Raw genomic sequence first — 21593 nt, forward strand, 5'->3', positions numbered from 1 at the left:
AACCAAAAAAAAAAAAAAAAAAGGAAAGGAAAGAAAACCAACGGAACCTGAGGTAATAAGGGGCAGATCCCAATGGCCAGGGGCAGGTTTGAGTGGGAATGCTTAAGACCAAGGAGGCCTATTTTATTCCCTTTAGTCTAAGATGCTACTAAATAAAATAGAGGTAAATGATCTATGGCCCTCAGGACAAATTTGGACTAATGTTTATGTAGGGGTTTTTCATATATATGCATTTTTTTAATACTTTTAAGAAGCTGAAAAAAATTTTAACATGGTATTTTCTGCTGTGTGAAAATTATACAAAATAATTTCAGTGAAACATGACTGCAGTCTTATCGTTCCTGTTTCCATGCTACAATCATCCAGTTGAATAGCTGTGAGACCACACAGCCTATAAAACCTAAAATATTTACTATCTGGTTCATTACCTAAAAAGTTGGTTGGCCCTTGGATCACAAAGCACTTTGGAGACACAACAGCTTTTGGGAGAACCAATGTGTTACTGTTTGTTGGAACACATAAGAATGGCTTCTGGGAAATAGTCAAATGTAGGAGACTGGGCTCCAAACTGAGAAATATGGTGGTAGCGAGATACAGCTTTCCGGTTATTATACAGACTCTTCCAGTCTTTAGGAAAAGCTTAGGAAAAAAAGAAGAAGGAAAAAAAAAAACACACTCAAGGAATTAGCCACACACCCCCTAGACATCATGCAGCTGAAAAGTTCCAGAATCTGCCATGTGCTCCCTCCTGTCTTCCATTGTGGGCTGTTGCTTCAGGAGTCCCTTTCCTGTTGAGTACGCCTCCCCTGTGGGTTACCTGCATTCAGTCAAGTCCCCACAGTCACAGCAGCCATGGCCTACAGTGTCACCATGGAAGCCAGGCATGGTGCACAACACTCTGGGAGGTGAGATGTGGTGGGGAGATCACAAGTTTGAGCCCAGCTTGGGCAACTTAGTGACTTAGTATGACCTTGGCCTGAAACCAAACAAAATGCACAACAGAAAGGACGGATTATGTAGCTCCTATGAAGGTCTTGGGTTGAATCTCCAGTCCCACAAAAAAACAAAAACCAAAAAGCAAAAAAGTTACTGAGTGGGTTAATCCAAAGGAACTTCTCCTATGGGAACTACAAGGGGAGAGCCCCACCAGCTGCTGGTGACAATGTTTCCATCAAACGATCCAGGCGTGACCTTGTTTTATGCACCGCTCTGTTCAAAGACAGTACAGATGGGCAATTCATGGCCTACAGCACCACAGCTCATGCCTGAAAGGAACTTTTCAAATACATAAGCCCTGTCACATCCTTTCTCATGCTTAGGAGGACCAGACCGAGCTTGGGAAGTCTTCTCAATAACAGAAGCCCCAAATGCACAATTCAGCAGAAAATGGATCTCAAGACAAATTCATACTTAGAGCAGGAGAGCTGAAACAAGAGGGCAGAGCCATCTGGTCAACCTTGGACACATGAGGACAAGGCGGGGATATGCCTTTTCGGCTGCTCGGCCCATGTCTGAGACTCACTGCAAAAGTGCCCTGGCATGGAATTTAGGTTTACAAATAAACCTTAAGAATTCAGTGACGTGGTAAATGCAGAATGTGAGAATGATGTAATTTAATTATATATACTTTCTAGTCTCATGACCTTGATAAACATCAATGACCAACTGGCGTCTCGTTGGCCTTTCATGGATCAGCCATTTGAAGGTGATCCTTGCAGTCTAAGATGGCTCTGGGGACTGCGTCCCTCTTATGTGCCCCACCTGTGCTCTCTGCCTTTGTGAGCTCGGCTGCCCGCTTCCCTCGCACACCTGCCCCATTCCTCACTGGCAGGTGGCTCTGCACACTCCGTCTCCTCTGATCAACACCATCTTAAGACAGTTCAACATCATTCCTGGGGCAGGCTGCACTTCTCAGGGGGCCTGGAGCCGCTGTTCAAAGTTTATTATGAATTTCAAGATGGCGGCAGCCAACGTCACAGCAAGAGTCAGACACTTCCTTCCATGTGGGAGCCCTGTGCGACTGCCCGGGTCACGTGATGCGACGCTGGCCATGCCCACTTTATGGAGAGGTCCCGAATGATGCCTAACCTGACAAAGGCAAAGGAACTAACCAGGTGGAGGGCCGATCCTGCCACCCACAGGTAACATTTCTCTCAGGAGCTACTGTCCCTCCTACATGTCTGCCTTCTACTCCTCCCTCATGTACGAACCTGGGAAAATATGCTTAATCCCTGTTTTAATTCCTTTCTCCATAAGAAAGGGTAGAAAAAGACCTAAGTAAGTATTACCATTACTCTCCTTTTATAGAGAAAGAAATTAAGACGGGACAATTAAGTTTAAATAGTAATATTTACTCATCCTCACATTATAGAGGCATTAGAAGAATTAATAACAAGATTTAGGAAGAAAGGCACTAAGTAAAGCCTAGGAATTACACTGTGATATCATGCTGTGAGAAGAGGGATTTAGGCTGCACAAGGAGGATGGATTTATCAACACAGGTGTTAAACAAGACAGTTTTCCAAAATCTCCTCTAGATACATTTCAGACTAGGCAGAGATTCCTTTGTACCAGGTTTGATTTAGATGAGGTCCCCGAGAAGCATGGCCCTCAGAGCTTCTTCCTACTTGAACTTTTGTTTTTTCAGAAAGCTCAGCCCACGGCAGGGCACATCTCATGTGTCAGGTGGGGATGGAATGCAAGGCTAGCACCTGAGTTCCTCACCAGCATTCCTACAGGAAGTTATATTCTGATCAGCTTCAGGGTCCCAGGGTGCGGGGAGTGGTATTTGTCCTGGGGGCTTACCTCTTGTGTGACACTAATGTATAATGATGCCAAAGGAGTGGCTGACTTTAGAAAACAGTACTTCCTCCCCTCTTCGAAGACTGGTTAAGGATTTAAGAGGCCAACTATTGTCTGTAATCCTAGTAGGTTCATATGAGAAGATTTCACCAGCCAAACAAAAACACAGAATGTGAGAAAATATTTGCAAATCACATTTGAAAAGAAGCTACTATCCAGGCTATGTAAAGAGTTCCTACAATTCAGCTATAAAAAAAACCTAACTAAAATTGGGCCCCACACTTTAATAGACATTTCTTCAAAGAAGATACACAAATGGTCAGTAAACACATGGAAAGATACTAATCATTCGAGGAATGAAAATCAAAGTTACAACGAATCGCACTTCACGCTATTAGGATGGTTCCTGTGAAAGGAGGGGTGGGGGGAGAGAAAGAAAAGAGAAAAGAAAAGAAAACAAGAAAGGAAAAGAACGAACGGTAGACAAAATCACAGATCTGTGAGGACATGAAGACAGTGGAAGACTTGCACACGTCTGGTGACAATGTGAAATGGCGTAGCTATTGTGAAAACCAGTTTGGTGGTTCGTGAAAAAGTTAAACATACGATTTTCATGTGTTGCACCAATCACATTTATGAGCATATGCACTCATACGGAGAGGTCACAAAGACATTTTCTACCCATGTTCACAGTGGTGGTAATAGTGAAGAGGGGCAACCCAAGTGTCCCTTCCAGAGGAGTGCATAAACAGCTTGTGGTATGTGCAGGCAGAGGAGTATTACTCAGCCTTAAAAAATAAGAAAATGCAGACATACTTTGCCATGTGGATGGACCTGAAGGGTATTACGCCAGACGTACAGGACAAATACTGCGAGAGTCCTTCCGTGTGAGGGGGCTGGAGAGCCAAACTTACGGAGAAGGAAAGTGCAAGGGTGGTTGCCGGGAGCTGGGGGAAAAAAAGGGATCAGTTTTCGTGTGATGGATGCAGAGGATTAAGTGAGTAAGATGAAGAATTCTGGGGAGGAGTTACACAAGGTAAATGTGCTTAATACTGCACTTAAAGAACATTTAAGGTGCAAATTTTGTTTTTGTGTATTTTGCCACAACTTAACGTAGAATAATATAAGAGGAAGGACAGAGTTCCTGTCCTGCAGGATTCTTCCTCCTCATTTCTCCAAACTGTGCATTTTAGGGTGTTCCCTGGCTGTGGACCAACAATTGCTAAGTGCTGTCTTAATCTAAAAATTAGCCACTGAATATATTCAGATGTCTTTTTCAAAAAGATGAGGAAATGACCCTGGTTAGTTTCATTTTTGAGTCAGCCTCAGAAAACCAAGGCCAAGCATGAAAGAAGGGCAGAGACAAAGGAGGAAGAGTCCTCGGGGCACCCTCCCTACCTCTCCAGCTGGGCTCCATAGCTCCAGCTCCCAGCACAAAATGTACACAGACCCTTGGGCCACCTGGTCTTTCTACACCACACCCAAAGCCATCAATTCTGAAATAATGGAGTATTCTGGCCTATGACTCCTTATTTTTAAAATTTTAAAGATACTTGTGGCATTTTAAAAGTTGTACATACATAAAAATGTTTTCAGTGAAAATAATGATCCACTGGTACCAGTTGCCCAGCGTATGGGCTGAATTACAGTACTGTATACCTTCAAAATAGAAATCTGGAAGTGCCAAAGAAATAATAATAAATACAATTTTGAAAACAAAGTGTAAATGTCAGCCCTTATCTACAACGGGAATTCAAAAGAGATATAGTATAAACTAGTACTTGTTCTGTTTATTTCACCAACTACACTAAGACTAAGATCTACCTTGTCATTCACACTGAATTTGAAATCTTCACCTGTGAAGATTTCCTTTTCCAGAAGAGTGATTTTTGGTGGAATCTGTATCCTCCCCTCTCCCCTGGGGCCTTGGGAGATCATAAAGCTTTGCTCACTTAGCTGATTCTGAAGTAAACAACTCTTCCTGTATTTAGAATCTTTCTTAGTCATGGTCTCGTCAAAGGAGAAGGCAGTAGAACACTGCTAAAAATTGTATTAAATGGCTGCTTAGCTCAGTGAGAAAGAATGTGGCTTTGAATCTGGATCACAGCTACACACACACACGTGTGGGTATGGCTGGCCTAGACACTCTTATTATAAATAGACGCAAACAATCCCATTTCATGGTCATGTGAGCAACAGGAAAAGAGGGTGAATCTTGCTCGGTGCATGTTAGGGGGCAGATCTCTTGGATGCTCAGTGACTTCTCAAACCCCCCCTGTAAGACGGGCCTTAGTCCCCTTTTACAGCTGAAGGAACTGAGGGTCAAGTCCCACAAGTGCCCACATTTACTGTGAGGGACGGGCAGCACCGCGGGTGACTATGCTCTTCCCGTCTGTGCTGGGCTCCTACTGCTCTGCGGAGCTTTTCCTGACACGAAACTGACTGGAAAGACTAGGAAAGTCCAACAGGAAAGTGAGCTAGCTGGCTGCCCAGATCAACGGAGAAATGGGCCAAACTCAAGGTGGCATCTCTGGGAATGCGGTAAGGAATGCTTAAAATAGGTTGGTGTTGATCTCCACACCACCTATGGCGGAATCATGATGGAAATTACCAGTACCGCAGCCTGGATGCAAGAACACCCACTAACTAAATGAGCAATGAGAATCTCAAAATAATGTGTTAATAGTCTGGGCTGCCTGCAGCAGTGTCACTTTTGTTGGTTACTGTGTCACTGAAACTTAACGCCCTTTCCACCCAAAGAATGAAGTCTCGCTGGCTGGCTGTATCATCAGATTCCTGCTCCTCCTCCCACCAGCATGGAGAGGGAACCCTTGGCTCCCAGGGCCCCAGCTTTCTGTGCAGAGGCACACAGCACATTACGGAGCAGAGGCTCCTCAGAGTCTTCCCCTCTGTCACACGTCTGGGTGGCACAGGTTTCACGATCAGGCGCGGCAGCAAGGCCGAGGTGCGGGCAGACCTAACGTTTTACTTTGGGAACCGCTAAACACATGGGGCCTTTTAGTACAAAACCAGGTGGACGGCCTTGAGTGTGACAGCGTGGCCTCCAGGACAACAAGGAAGAGTCCAGGGGAGGTGGAGAACACCGCAGCCGCCCAGCCTGCGGATGAGCAGCTGCTGGCAGCCGAAGCACCCGGTCCTTCGGGGCGGAGCCAGGAGCATCGCACAGAGTCCAGAGGCTCCAGCAGCCGCCGCTACCTGGGCACCTTGGGAAAACACTGTCCGTGCTTCTGCCTTCTTCTACACAAACGGTTCTCTGACCCTCCTCTGGGAATCCTGCGCACCCTTACAGCACGCGGAATGAACATCATTCTGCTATGTGCAGACGCATACCCAGCTGCCGCCCGGTGACCTCAGGATGCTGCCCGCCTGCCCTCGGGTCCCCTGCCAGCCCTGTACTTTTAGACACGCAAGTGTTTGTCACACCAGGACGCGAACACCGTCCTCTCCCAGACAAGCGAGGTCCCCAGGACGGGCGTTCTGCTCTCACCGGCACCTCTAGTCTCGGAACACAGCCGGGCCTCACCACCAAGGAACCATTGCGGAAGCACACACGTGCTGTCAAGTGTCCCGAGGCTCGGGGGACCAGTTTCAGCAGCTGATTATCTTCCGCCTTGCACTGTGCTGCAGCTGGTTCTGTGGAGTCTAAGCGAATCCAGGGCTGAGCTGGGGTCCTCTGTTTCGTTTGTATCCTCTGGTATATCCCTAAGGCACATTTGCGCTAAGGGTGTAAACTGAAATAAAATCACAAATGCAAACTAATAAAAAGCGCAATGTTGCCTCAATACTATCCCAATGCTTTTTATATTTTTCTCTTCTATACACTGACCATAAGAGAAACAGTCCTTGGTCTCTAAGAACAAAAGGAAGTTAGCAATAAATTCATTAGGTCCACTGGAATGCGCTTCATAAGAAAGAAGGAATTAGGGGCCGGGGATTTAGCTCAGTGGTTCCGCCACCTGCCTTGCAAGTGCAAGGACCCGAGTTTGATCCCTGGTACCAAAAACAAAACAAAACAAAACAAAAAACACCAGGAAGGTAGGAAATTAATCACTGCTTCTAGCGATAGCTTAAAAATGATTACTGTCAATTCTCTACAGTAGAAGAAAGAATCTAAACGTTTCACACTCAACAACCAAACACTGACAATGCAAAACTTCATCCACCCCTAGGAGTCTCACTACAGCTGCTTTCTTTGAAATCATATTTTAGGGTAAGACTGATGTTCAGAGCGCTTATGAGTCATGAAAGCCTCCGACCAATCCCAACACTGAACTGTCAACCTGTTCTTTCAGAGAACGTCGCTTTACTCACCTGGGCACTGTTCTGCCTACACTTGCACCACGTGGAATAGATGTGTCTGTGCCCTGAGAGCCGTGTGCCTCTGTTCTGGAATTGAGCATCCTATGCACCGTTTTTCAGTTCTAGGGATGGATGGGGCCCAAGGCCTCTGCCCTTTTCTCAGTGTACATTTTAAAGTGAAGCTGTGACCTGTACCCAGATCTGTTGGCACATGCCCATAATCTCAGCACTCGGGAAGCCTGAGTAGGAGGATTTGTAAGTTCGAGCCCAGCCCGGGTAACTTAGTAAGACCTTCTCTCAAAATTTAAAAATGAAATAAAAAGGGCTAGGGATGTAGACTAACAGGGGCGAACCTATGGCACACAGGCCGCCGCGGGCTTATGTGTATCACTGAGAGCTCCAAAAGGTTTGCCTTCACTGCTGTGTGCATTTTTCAGTGGTCTGTCTGGAACAGATACAGAGTATCCAAGATGCTTCTGTTAGGCCACCTTAAAGATCAACAGTTGGGAAAAGGTTTTAGGATTAAAGTGATCCCCAAAAAGCGTTTTTCTTCCAGTTAAAGTGGAATAAGAGGAATTGAATTTATTCTTCTGTTTGAAACTGCCAAAAATGCTCTGGAAAACCCCCCACAAAAATGGTTTCTAAGATGCTAGATGTCAGTGAAGGATAGGGACAAGGGTAAAAATGTCTATGAGAGTGGCTTACACAAGGACCTCTTCGATATGGCACTAAGTACATCACTGACAGGGAAAGCAGAGGTCAACTGGACTTTAGCACTACAGTTTGGCTCTTCACGGGCACCCAAAGACCCACGTGTGGAGGCCTGGTCCCCAGTCTGTGGTGCAAGCTGGACAAGAACCTTGACAGGTGGGGCCTAATAGGGAGTCTTCAGGCTACTGGGGTGTCCACTCAAAAGGGAATGTGGGATCACAGCCTCTTCCTTACTCTTTGTTCCCAGCTTGCCACAAGGAAAGCAGGTTCTGCTTTACACATGCTCCTGCCACTCATGCTGCCTACTTTAGGTCCAAACGCGGTGGGGGCCCAATCAGCCATGAGCTGAAACTTCTAGAACTCAAGTCCAAACAAACCTTCTGAAAGCTGACTGCCTGAGGCATTTGTTATAGGAATGGAAAGCAAACACATTTGCTAACATTAAAAACTCTTGCTCTTCAAAAGACACTGGTAACGGGACAAAAAGAAGAGGGCTACAGATTGGGAGAAAAGAACTGCAAATCATAGGTCCAATAAAAGGTCTGAATATTGAGTACAGATAGAACTCAACAATCTGAAAGCGATGAGCCAAGAGTCTGACAGGCAATTCACCAAAGAAGGCCTAAAGATGGCAGAGGAGCATTTGACATGACAATCAGCATCATCAGTCATACAGGAAACGCAAATTAAAAACCACACTGAGATACTGCCACGTGGCTAACAGCAGAAGGCACGGCGAGGGTTAGCTAGGATGTGGAGCAAAGTGAACTCTCCTATACTTCTCCAGGGAATGTAAAATGCTACAACCACTGTGGAAAACATTACGGCCTTTCCTTTTAAAAGAAAATGACAACCTACTGGTAATATAAGCAGGTGTTCCAGTACTAGGTGCTACCCTAAGAAGATGGAGTGTCTGTGTCTAGGCCGAGCTTGTCCACTAAGGCTGAGCACAGTTCATTACAGCCTTGAGTTGGAAACGACCCCATTGTCCACGATGGGTGAATGCACAAATGAATTGTGTAGTATCCATACCGTGGGTTACTACTCCATTAAAAAAAATCCCCTGAAAAACAAGATAAATCCTGGAACTGTCCATCTAGGTACTCAGATAGCATGGATGAATCTCAACACGATTACAGCCAGTGAAGGAAACTGAACACACACACACGCACACACACACAAGGCTTCTGTTATGATACTTTTTATGTGAAACACTAGAGAAGACAAATGAACTGTAAAGACAGAAAGCAAAGTAGAAAGTACTTGGAGAGCAGGGGGCCCAGGAAACCTTTGGGGTGGCAGGTTTGTCTGCTCTCTTCACTGTGCTCACAGTTTCATCAGGCCTATCTACTGATAAGCAACTATCTACTAAGAAGCCCTTGCACAGAGGTCCGAGCTTATCAAACTGCTCATGTTCTCATAGCTTAATTATATTTTATTTTAAAAAGACACTAATTTTCTCCAGAAAGTTTTACAGAAAATCAGTGTTTATGACTTGATCATCTGATCACCATTCACTGTGTCCCTGTCCAGCGCCATGCACTCACTGTGCTGGTGCTGAAAACCAGCCAGCAGAGGAGCTTCAGGGCTGGCCTCTTAGTGTTTCCACTGTGCTGTGCTGCTTCAGGCCCAGAGAGTCTGAAAGGCTGTGCAAAACCCAAGTTGTGACTTCTGTATTGTGTCTCGTTACATGCAAATTGCTTTAGAATATGATTTATTATCATGTGTTGTAATAACAAATTATGTACTAATTTAGATACTGCACTTGTGCGCCTGTACAAATAAGAAAATTCACTAAGAAAAAACCACAGGACTCCATTCTAACCTCCAATAAGAAGGCCCTTCAATGAAATCAATGGCAGAAAGAGAATCTGTTGTACCCTCACATAGGTGATGTGAGGCTGTGACATTACATGCGCGGGAAGACATGGATCTGGATGCCTGTGTACTTCCTTCTGACGGAGCATTACCAGCTAGCTGTTCTTCTCAAAGCCTACTCTACAATCATCTCCGACTTCCAAGACTTCCCAGCAGATCACTCTTTAAAGCCCCAAGAATAAGCAAAACTATTTATCACTGAGTTCACCTCAAGTGAAACTTGACTGTCATCACGGGAAAAGTTCGGAGAAAGCAAAGGTCAAGGAGTATGCAAGGGCCTCAGTGTAAAATCTCAGAAAATAATATTCTTTCATTAATCAACCCTGTGCCATTAGCACCAGAGAGATCACTCTAACTGGCAGAGACATCTAAAGGTGAACTTTTAACACTTTAACAGGAAACATTACTTCAACACGGACACTATTGTAATACCAGTCACTATGCCTGCAAACATTTTCCTTCATAGGAAATATTGAAAAAATAATTTATTATTTAAATCATATAGACCCAATCTGAATAATAAATTCTCCAAAAGAAAGTGTGGAAACTTCACAAACACAAAGAACTAATTTAGCATGACTGCATACAACACAGTTCGAGCCAGAACTGGGAAAGCTGCTCCTGCAGTGAAACAAGAAGCCTATTTTAAATGACGCACAAAGCAAGTTATCCAAATCAGTATTTTGGAGAAGCTGCTAACAAATACCTCAACTTCATCTTTAATTGATTAGATCAGAAATGCGCTCCGAATCTTCTTCCTGTATTTACATGGGACAAGAAAGGTGGCTCCTAGGAAGAATGACGAATAGGAGATTCAAAATTTGGCAAAGACTCAGATGAACCCAGCTGGCCCTGAACCACTAATAATGTTTTTGAAAGATTGGGTGATTAGATTAACAGTGGTAGAAGATGGACACTATTTATGCAATGTTAAAGCAAACATTTTTATTAACCAAACATTTCCTAAATTGCAAGCAAAAATGTGAAACTCAATCACACACCTGTAGCAGATCTGAGGGCCTTCCCTGGTCAGAGCCATACCCTTTGTTGTAAATGAGGGTTGTTTGAAAGAGAGGTTTTCCAAAGAAAAATGTCCTTAACCAGATTTAACTCTTGCTGCCTCTCACTGGATAGTGCGTTCCAGCTCCTCCCACAGCCCTGAAGACTCGGTTTGCTGGTTTCATTTGTTCAGTAGTGTGTGCCTGTGTGTGTGCGTGTGGCTGTTGGTGCTTCAATTAATAAGAACCAAGGGGCTCTACTTACGTCATGCATGGAGTCTAGAAGCTTGGTCAGTTGGTAGAACCTCTGCCAGCTCTGCCCAGAATTATTGGGACACTTAGTTACCATCTTCCTCAGTTCTTTGATGTAATTTGTCCTCATTTCTTCAAATGCAGCATGGCTTTTGAGGCCATCCTTTGGAACTGCGTTAAGGAATACAGACATATGAATTCCCAGGATGAAAAACAGCTTCAGCGTCTTAGCAGATACATGGCCTTGACTCTTTTCAGCTTATATACTGGTTACGAGGTTGGATACTAAATCTCAATTAATGGCAATTATGAATGAATGTGGCAACCATATACTGATAAGCACTGGCACTTACACAAGATAATAGCGATTACGTCTCGGATGCATGCTGTTTTGCACACATTAGCTCAGTTGATCCTGATACCAATATTAGAACATAACCATTACACTAGTCTCATTCTCCAGATGAGGAACCTACACTGGGGGTTGATTCATGTGCCCAAGCTCACGCTGAGTAAATGGCAGAGCAGGGATAGTGTAAACTGAAGTCTGCTTTCAAGGCCAGCCCCTAAGCACAATGCTACCTGACTTGGGGCCTGTCATCAAAGTACTTTATGAATTCTAATTTGCCAACACCCCAGAGACAGGAAAATATATTCTGCTTTTGCCGGGTAGTAGGAAGACCCCAGAGAATCTAACGGGGGGGGGCTAGATAGCATCTAGAAAGTGACATCTTCATAACACAAGTTCAAGTATCAGACACTCTGGGACAATGGTTGTCTCCCAAGGGTAGGATGCTGCATGCTGAAAATCACTTTCCACCAGCTTTGCTCCAGGAACCCCCTGAATATGGGGGTGCTGTCCCACAACCTCCCAGAACAACCTGGAGGCAGGTCTGGGTACTAGCTTGTGTTGGGGTAACACCAACAGTGGCTCCACATTTGGGGAAAAATTAAAAATTTCCAAAGAGAATAAATCTTGTAATTTTAATCTCCCACGAGATAGAAAATCAAGCGTTTTGTTTTCTGTGATGGCTAGGTTTTACAGTTAAACAAAATCAAGTGCACTTAAAAAAGAATATTTTGGGTCCAAGGTTATGAGCTCAGTGGTGGACTGCCTAGCACGTGTAAGTCCCTGGGTCCTGTCCCCAGCACCCTACAGAAGAATACTTTGGGATTGAGACTTCAAGCAGGTCAGCTGCTCCCCTGCCCCGTGAAAGGCAAAGTTCTTTTCCAGGACCAATGGGAAGGTGCTTTATTGGGAAAGGGTAAAAGGGACGAAGACATAGGGACAGAGAGTGGACTAGAGGTATCCACTTCGAAAATCTACCTACACATTTGTTTTTCACTATGGCCAATAAGTAGTTATGTGTATGCTTCAACTCTGAAAAAGATTACCTAGAACTTTGTTTTTAAAGGACAACCTGATGGAGAGTCATCTCGTGATATTTGCATTTTGAGTTTAAAACTGCTCTTATCTTTTGCTTCTTAATTACATATTGTATTTGCTACTTTTTCCACAGCTGGTTCAAATAATAATTTCCTTTGGTCATCAGCACTTTAGCATGGCTCTGTGCAGTTTTTAACATTATAGTATTGTTTCTGAGTAGTATAGGCATTCCCACTGTTTCCCAATAAATCCTCTTACCCTAAATAAAGATAGGGCTTATCCCAGAATTTAACTTCTACTACTATGTTAATAATCTCTTTGAGTATAATTGTGGAGACTTTTGATTTCTAGTTCATTTATATTTATATTTTTTGGGTAAGGTAAAAATAATTGCTAATTGCAACTGCACAAATTCCTGAGGTTTTAAGTATCTGACTTTCACACTAAGAGTTAAATGGTATCATTATATAACAAGTAGGATATTTTTCTTTAAAATTAAAAAATATTATTTTAAAAGCATAAAAACAAAGAAGAACGGCAATAACTAGTACATTGATGGTAAAATTATAGACCCATTTTCTACCCATATTTTAACAGTAACTTAAAACTTTCTAAAAGAAATTAAAAGCTTACAAATAACTGCCTATACTGCCCATCCACAGATGTTATCCACAGATAACATGTTTTTATTATAAAACTGTATAAAGCAAATCTTTAATTTTCCAATACTAGATACTTAGACAGATGCAACCCTATACATTAAAAAATTATCTGCCATTAAAATAGAGTGACTAAATGTCACTATCCAATCCCAATGTTCTTTGGTACACATCAACTGAGATTAATCAAAGACCTTCCCATTTCTGATGGCTGCGTTACCCAAAAGTCTCAAGATTATAATGCTTTGTGTTAAATATTATTACTCACATTCTACTGCTGTGACTGAAAGATACTGTACCAATTTCCCAGCCAGAATTTTTTTAGAAGTTGAAACAAACCAACAAATAAAGGGAACTTAAGCAAAACCTCAATTTTTGGAGACCTGCCCAGAGTTTCTGAATTTGCTTATTAAATGCAGCAGGGCTGCTGGAAAACATCCAGAATCTATGAGCTGCAGCAGAGCAGAGACACAACTGGGTAGAAGTTGGTCTGTTTTCCTCCATAAGCATAAAGAACATGAGATTCTTGGAATGTCATTGCTAAAAAACTCTCTGGATACGCTGGAGGTCAGGTGTTCAGTTTTACACTCCCAAACAAAAAGAGCCATCTTCAGGCATTCTGAAAATTGCAGATTAGCAAAATAAGCCCACCACAGCCTGCAGTGTCTATGACTCCTAGAATTCTTTAGTTACATTTTACTGCCTTTTAATTGTATTTTTCTGCTTAAGTTCAGAATTGAAAGCAATGAGCTACTTGAGAGGCTAAAAGAGTAAATGGATGTGAAAGGATATAAAGAATTAGCAACACAGGCACTTTTAGAAAATAAGATTTCATTTAAAAAATCTATCATCCATCGAACAGAACTTTGTAAACATTTTTTTAACTAGGAATGATTAATAACGTAGTTTGAAAGTGGACTAAAACCACTTTCTCTGAATTTAAAGATGACTTTTCCAAAGTTATACTCCGGAAAGGAAAAATCAGGAAAGTGGTCAACACCAGAAGCATGGCACAGGAGAAACAGCCTGCTCTCTCCTGTCCATCCCTCAGGATGAGCTGGGAGCACAGAAGCTAGAGGAGGTGGGGCTGGCTGGACCTGGTGAAGAACAGCGGGGCCTGGGGCACACTGGAGAGGACATGCCCTGCCCTGGGCGAACAGATTCAATGAAAATAAAATAAAACGAAAGGCCAAAAGTGGCCCTCCAAACTGGTGCTGGCCAAACAAAACACAGCTGTGCCCTGCTGGGCCCACTTCCTGCCAGGGCCTCAGGTTGCCTCTGCGATGGCGCCTACCTCGGCTTCTACTTCCGCTTCTGCCTGCTCTGTGCTCAGCCCCTGAGGTGCTCGACATCGGAGCCTGGAGTATTATCTACTTCCACCCCTGCATCTCTTATTCTGTATCTTACACTACCTGATTCAGGCTCTCTCTTCCTGAGCCAGTCACTTCTGGTTGGAAATGGTACGTCTGGGGACCAGTTAGTTCTACCTTGGCCAGCTCGGCTCATAAGGCCACTTCCCCCCAGAGGACTCTACTGGAGACTGTACCTTTGCCCACACCCTCCACATCAGATTCGGGCCCAGGAGGGGGCTGAACATGGATGGGCTGTTCACTCTTCTGCTTCACATTCAACACTTTCTCCTCCTCGAAGTCCACTCACCTTGGCCTCCCCACTGGCTCCTGACATCTAGCATGTTCCTGGGCAGCCACCACTTGCTTCAGAGCTGTGCTCTCTGAACTGCCTCCTGCTGTTGTTCTGGGCCTCACCCTTCTCTCTTGTGAACAAATTCTCTCCCCTGTTTGAAAATTCCTATATAGTGGTCTGAGGACTGAGTGCTTGATAGCATCGCCAAGGCCAACCCTGTCTTCCTGCTGCTCCTGGCACCTTCTGCCCTCAATTCATCTCTTCCAGAATCCTAAAAAAGCTTCGCCTCAATCTGCAAGTCGGTGGCTGTCTGGCACCTGCCAGAGACCTAACAGGCAACTCTAGCAGCCTTCTTGCCCCTGTCTTGATTTTCTCTATGGAAGCCATGCTGTTGGTCTTAGCCCTCTTGGAAGCCTCGGCTGTTGGCTTCCACTAAGGCACATGCTCCCAGGTCCTGACATCTCTGGCCATCGTTCTGTTCCTTCAGCCCCTGCCTCAGGCCTTTAACATGGATCAATTGCCTCTTTCCCTCAACTCTATGTCCACTGGAGTTTCAGCTACAATTTTCCACAAGGATAATTTTTATTTCAAAGCTGTGTCCTGAGTTCTAGCCCTCCAGATTTCTTCTATCTTTAGGTCATCTATTTGGAGACAGAGTTGGCATCAAACTGTCAACCCATCAAAAAAAGAACTCTTTGTATGTTCCGTGAGATCTTCTCCAAGTCCCAACACCACGTATTTCTGTTAGTGGCATCACTACCATGGCTGTCCTTTCTCTGGGCTCAAGACCGGTGTCATTTCTGACCTATGTCAGTGTTATTTCTCCTTCTGGCCAGTGGCCAAGGCCAACTCGGCAGTGTTTCCTCACTCGCTCCTTGTCCATTGTGCACACAACTGCCACAAATCCAGGCACAGTGTTCACACCCTCTGGCAGCTCCCTGCGTGTCTCATCAGACTGAGTTTTGTCTCTGCCCATTTCCTTCCCTCCAGTTCCTTCTACTGCTAGGCACATCTCCGTGAAGCCATGGAGGAGAGCTCTGCTCTATACCGCACTCCTCTACCTAGGCAGTAACCTTCAGATTTCTTCCCTGGGCACTGAACAGCCCTATCCAATCGATATCCCAGCCTTATTCCCACTTCCCCCACCTGATATCCTCTGACACACCTTGAAAAATTACATCAATACATATACATTACCAGGCAGCTCCCTCCCCTGCCAAACTAAGTGCTGTGGCTTAGACATGCTTCTCTCATGTCCATACTTGGCTGTCCCGACAGGAAGGGCACCGCGAGCCTCAGATCCCATCTGCAACTCCGGAATTGAATGTGCTCTGCCTTCCCTGAACCACTGTGACTCTGCGTACCTCGGTCATAGTAGAACAGCGCTTCTTGTCATGCAGTAAAACTGCCCTTGAATTTGGCTTACAGTACACGCTCTGAGGGTGGACACTGCACTGCTCACCCTGCGTCTCCTGCATGGCCTGACCGTACCATACACATAAGAGGCTCTTAGCCAACACCTGGTGGTTGTATGAATGAAGCGAGGAGGAGCCATGTTCTTTCACACTCAGCAAGTAACTCAGTGCATCAAAGGCCAAGTCCCACTCCCATCACTTCAAAATGGTTATTTTCGGTAGGAGCAACCTGAACACTCTAAATGGTCTTCTCTTCTACAGGGAGGAGGATCTGACAATGCAGAACGAGCGCCAGACTGGACATCAATGTACCTGTGCTTAGTAGCAGCAAAACTTTCATTATGGTGTATTCTTCAAAGGTGAGCTGCAGTCGAACGAACTGAAGGCTGATCTGGTGCATCCCCTGGCACAGTTCATACATGGCGGACTGATGCATCTTCTCTCTGCGAAGGAAAGGCGGCACACATCTGAAAATGCAAGGCTCACGACCAGACCCAGGCGGCTTAGTAACAGACTGGAGTCCGAATGCACCTTTTGGCTTCTCCACGGAGCAGACGTGCATTTAAAAAGTGAATGGCAAGTTGCTCCTAGACCGGCACTGCAGTGCATCTCCTAGTGCCCTGTAAGAACGCACGAGAAGCACCGAGCCCAGCCCTATTCAAAGTATGCGACGCTTCAATCTCTGCTGAAAGTTCTGCTAAATGACGTCCCCTTCTGACTTCAGGCATCAAGCGCTGCCTGGCTACCAGCACAGGACGGGGCCAGATGCCGAGCAGAAGCCAGCTACGGGCAGTCCCGGCCCATGTGGCCCTTCCTCACTGAGGTTGTGGACATGGCAACTGTTTGCCAACATACGATTTCAGAGGGGAAATTTAAAAGTTTTAGAGGTGAAAACCCTAACTGGAATTGCTCTGAGCCGCAAAACAAAGAACGCAGGAGCCCAGCACCATAGGCAAAGCATTTTCAGGACACAGCCAAGCCATCCCTTCCCTCCACAACCCACCCGTTTCCATAAAAATCACCACAGAAGCTACTCTTTTCTCTTTCCTTGAGAATCAAGGTATCACCTTATTGTCTAGATGTTTTTCTTCAAAGTAAAAATGGACTGGAAGGCCCTAAGTAACTAGTGTTTATGACTAGATTGCAAAAGCTTTTTTTTTTTTTATTTATTAAAGTTTAGTAGTGAGAAAAAGGGGAAGGACGTGACAAGCCGAAGACAGAGAAAGAGGCTCTGATGCGGATGCACTTCCCAGGGTGCTTGCGAGCAGGCAGGCAACTGTGGGAAACCACGGCTGTGATCCATCTTCCAGGAGGCCCCTGGACTCCTCAGCCTGGCCAACACATCTTACAGCTCAACTCCAAGTGCATTTATGAGGAGACCATAATGCAACGCGGCATGGTTTGCTCTGATTTCTTACGATGTTCCTCTCTTCTCCCACCATTAGCTAAAAGCTATTTGAAATCAGGAGACTACTTCAAATACACAAAGTAACAGCAGAAACCCAGGCAGTATTTTAAACATACATACAAAGTAATAGCAGAAGCCTATGGTTCTGCCACCCACAGGCACCGACATGAACAAATGCTAATACTATCGCCCTTATTTGCTGGAACACGAGAGAGGTGAGGCCCACCTGTTCTTCCTCTTTATTCTGACTCATCTCTTTCAAGGGAACCACTCAGCTGAGGGATAATTTTCTCTCAGATGTGTAATGATGCATGTATCTGTAAATAGCATGTAAGGAAAGCGTGGTGGCACACAACTGCAATCCTAGCACTCTGGGAGGCTGAGGCAGGAAGATGAGCCCAGTCTAAGCCCAGCTTAGACAATTTAGCAACCTAGAGAGTTCCTGTCTCAAAATAAAATTTTTAAAGGGAACAACTGATTCTACCTTAGCTTTCCAAGTAGCTGGGCACACACCACTATCCAAGCTCTCAATGTTTTTCTTGATAATAGTTTTTGCCTGATAAGTTTTTCTGACCTTAAGGTCTTCCTCCATCTTCCCCTCTCTCCCTTCCCCGACACCTCTCCGGCTTGCCTGGTATCTCCCTTCCTTCCGTTCAATTCTTTATTTTCAAACTACCCCATGTGTCTTCTAAACAGCAGAAAGCTGAGTCCAAAAAACCTGGACAGTCTCTGAATTTGAATAGCTGTTTAATCTGTTTCCATTTACCACTACTACCAATATATTTGATTTTTCCATTCTATTAACTTTCTTTCCTCTTTTTCTTCTGCGTTTTTCTACTTTCCTTCCTTTAGTTAGGCTGATCTATTTTTTAAAAACTCCTGTGCTGGTCTACTAGATTGAGAAGGTATACACACAGCGTCCTCCACCCACAGACACACCCTACTATAAATGGCCTGGCCACCACTTTGAGCACCTTTTGTAACTGTAGAGGCCAAAACTCCTGATGTTTCAATAAACTTAGCATTAAACTATTCATGACAAGTTTTCTGTTCCTGAATTATACATCTTTGGGGGGCAGACTCCATAGATATGTGTGTATAAGTACACACATACATGTACACATGTATAAAATGTATTTTTTCATACTTCAAATAATTTTTCTTAAGAACTCTGATACTTCAATCTGAAGTAAGCAATAATTTTCTATGAGAAACAGACAAAATTTAGGCTGCTTTATTGTTGCCCTCTTGCCTCCCATCTTCCACATTACTGCCCTTTGACAGGTGCATCTCATCTTGCCTTCAAATCACTGGTGAAATGGGCGTCTCCCATGCTGAGACACACCACGTCTGTTCTGCACCACCAGTGTGTTTCTTTGATCACCATCACTTTTTGCACTGCATTCTTCTAGGTTCAATTTCTTACTGAAGAGAATATTTTACTAGTTTTTCAGGAGTGGTTAACTGCTAAAAGAAGTTTTGTCTTTTAGTTCATTTTTTCTTATAAGGTCTGAATCTCACCTTCATTCTTCGAGGATAGTTTAAAAAGCTATAGATTTCTAGCTTGACAGGTAATGTCCTTGATTCCTTAAGGATAGCTGCCAACTATTCCTGGGCTTTCACTGTCGTTTCTGAGTAAATTTCCAGTTAGTCTAATTGTGATTCTCTCATAAGACACCTGCATTTTCTCTTTTGTAACTTTTATTTTCATTTATTTGACACCTGCAATTTAGTTATGCTTAAAAGGTGGACTGATTTTTCTTTCTCCTGATCAGGATACAATATCTGTATGTAATTTGAAGATCAAAGTATTTTTCTCAGTTCTGAAATGTCCTTAGTCATTATTTCTTTTAAAAAAAATTTTTTTTGGTACCAGGGATTGAACTCAGGTCCTTATGCTTACGAGGCAGGTGGTGCAACCACTGAGCTAAATCTAAATCCCCATCCCTCTTTAAATGTTATTTTCATCCCATTCCAGTCATTTTTCCTCTTCAAACTCCTGTTTGCAGGGTGTTGGACCTTCTCAGTGTCTTCCAGGTTTACCTCCCTTCCCTACCTCCTATCTCAGCTCTCTGTACTGCATTATAGGTGTTTCTCTCAGATTTATCCTCCAATTAGATAATTTTCCATCTATTTCTAATCCACGATTTAATGCCTAGTATAGTATTTCAATTTTGGTGGAGTATTTATCATGTTGAGGAGCTTAGAAATACTTTATTTAGTTTTTTCTCAAACAAATCCATTATTTTTTATAAAGAAATTCTTCCTTTATGGAATATATATGTCCTTACATGAATAGATATTGTAAGCATATCTATTTTGTAGTTTTGCATTATTTTGGTGTATCTTTTGGGTAAATTTCATGAATACTGGTTTGTACAAGGGACTCTACAGGAAGTTTTAGCATTTACAACACTTGTGAGTATAAATATTTTCCTTGTTCTAGACCAGTTTTTATATGAACTTATCAACTGAAATGCTCTTTGTAAGATTCATATAGTTTAAATTTCAGTTGCACATATGATATGGTACGGGCTTGAGTCGCTCATTTCTTTCTTCTTTGTCATGACCCCGGGCTGGCTAGCTGGTTGAGTTTTACTATGTTTGTTAGTACAGAGTGAACTCTTGGTTGAGCCCTGGATTTATGCAGGGGGCTTTACCACAGGCCCCAGACTTGTTGGGGTTTTAAGTTCTTGCTCCCTTTTCAACTTTGTATTCTAATACCTTCTTACCCCCAAAGCATAATGTATCTGCCCCTGGGGTAGTCTGCGGTGTAGGTATGGGGGAACTGAAGCTTCAGCTCTGAGTTAAACTGGCTGCACTTTTTCTTCTTTCAAGCGTGCCTATATATGTAAGCTTTGCTTTGCTCTGCTTTTCGATATCGGGGGTTGAATTTGGGCCCTTGCACTTGCAAGGCAGGTGGGGGAACCACTGAGCCAAATCCCTAGCCCTGTAAGATTTTCTTAAATGCAAAATTGGTACATATTTAGAGAAAAAAAAAAAAACAAGGTTCACTTCAGTTCCACCATACTGATTGCAAACTATAAGCTAGGATCTGTGTCCAACTAACCACTTTGAATGTCAAGAAGAAAATGACAAGCAAGTGCTAAGTGCCAATATTTGTACAATAAATATTTCATGAATAAATGAGAGAGAGAGAAGGAGAGAGGAGACACAGAGATGACCTGAAGACATACACATTTGCACATGATAATGATGGTTAAAGCAACGGCAATGCTCACAACTGACTGAAAGTAAGAAATTCAAGTGGCCCCCAAATCAGATGTGGCATTTGGGAAGTTCTCAAGGACAGAGGGAGGTGGGTAGTGATCGATTAAGACTATAAATGGAGATAAAGCGGGCTGCAAACTCAGGACATCCATGGACCAGCATATAATGTGCATTTGACACTGCAGTTCTAATCATGGAGTCATATGCATTCCATTTCTTAGCCTCACTGTGCCAAAAGGAGGACACACACCTTGGCCTGGCCACAGAAAGACCTGGGATGCATAGCCTGTGATCCTCCAGGTCCTGGCTTTGTGATCCTGTGTGTAATTTCTGATGCTGAGGCTTACAATATTTACAATTGGACTACTAATAATCCCAATCTTGCAGGGACATAGGAATCAACTAGATGGAATTTAAAAAGTTCTATCAAGTGCTACACAAAGATGTGTGCTATTTTTTTAACGTTATGGCAGAAATACAACACTCCTTTGGAGACCAGTGCTCACTTTGGTTGAAATAAGCCAAGAGAGCATCAAAATCTCAAAATGACAATTCAACAAGATAGCATTTTATTATGATTGCTTCTCTACATAAGATAGTAAAAGAAGGGTAAAACCAGTGATAAGACAAGGTTCAGAAGGTGGAAATGACTTGCCTTGCCTCAAACACGAGAACCAAACATCTCCTTGGCAAGGCATTTCTGTTATCGAGACATGTTAATAAAACATCCACTCACGGATCAAAGGTTAGAAAACAGACTCTACCTGAAAACAGATTAGAGCTTTCCCGTGTGACAACACACAAAAAGAAAGCATTTTCTACCACTTCAGTATGAATGAACAACATCTCTTTTAACTCTTCACTGGAGGATGGCCTGAGTAACCCGTC

At 43.7% G+C, this 21593-nt stretch overlaps 1 protein-coding gene across 2 annotated transcripts in view; it reads right to left on the reverse strand.

Annotated features, from left to right (window-relative positions):
• Nr3c2 (nuclear receptor subfamily 3 group C member 2) overlaps positions 1–21593 on the reverse strand; it is a 341763-nt gene that overhangs the window by 35339 nt on the left and 284831 nt on the right. For both annotated transcript variants that reach the window (XM_010632733.2, XM_010632735.3), the window contains exons 7-8: positions 16379–16509; positions 10975–11132 (exon numbers count right to left, since the gene is read on the reverse strand). In XM_010632733.2, coding sequence (XP_010631035.1) covers positions 10975–11132; positions 16379–16509 — 289 coding nt within the window. The remainder of the gene's footprint in view (positions 1–10974; positions 11133–16378; positions 16510–21593) is intronic.

Source organism: Fukomys damarensis, unplaced genomic scaffold (assembly GCF_012274545.1).
Source record: "Fukomys damarensis isolate Sample0158 unplaced genomic scaffold, DMR_v1.0_HiC HiC_scaffold_38, whole genome shotgun sequence".
Taxonomy (NCBI): Eukaryota; Metazoa; Chordata; class Mammalia; order Rodentia; family Bathyergidae; genus Fukomys; species Fukomys damarensis.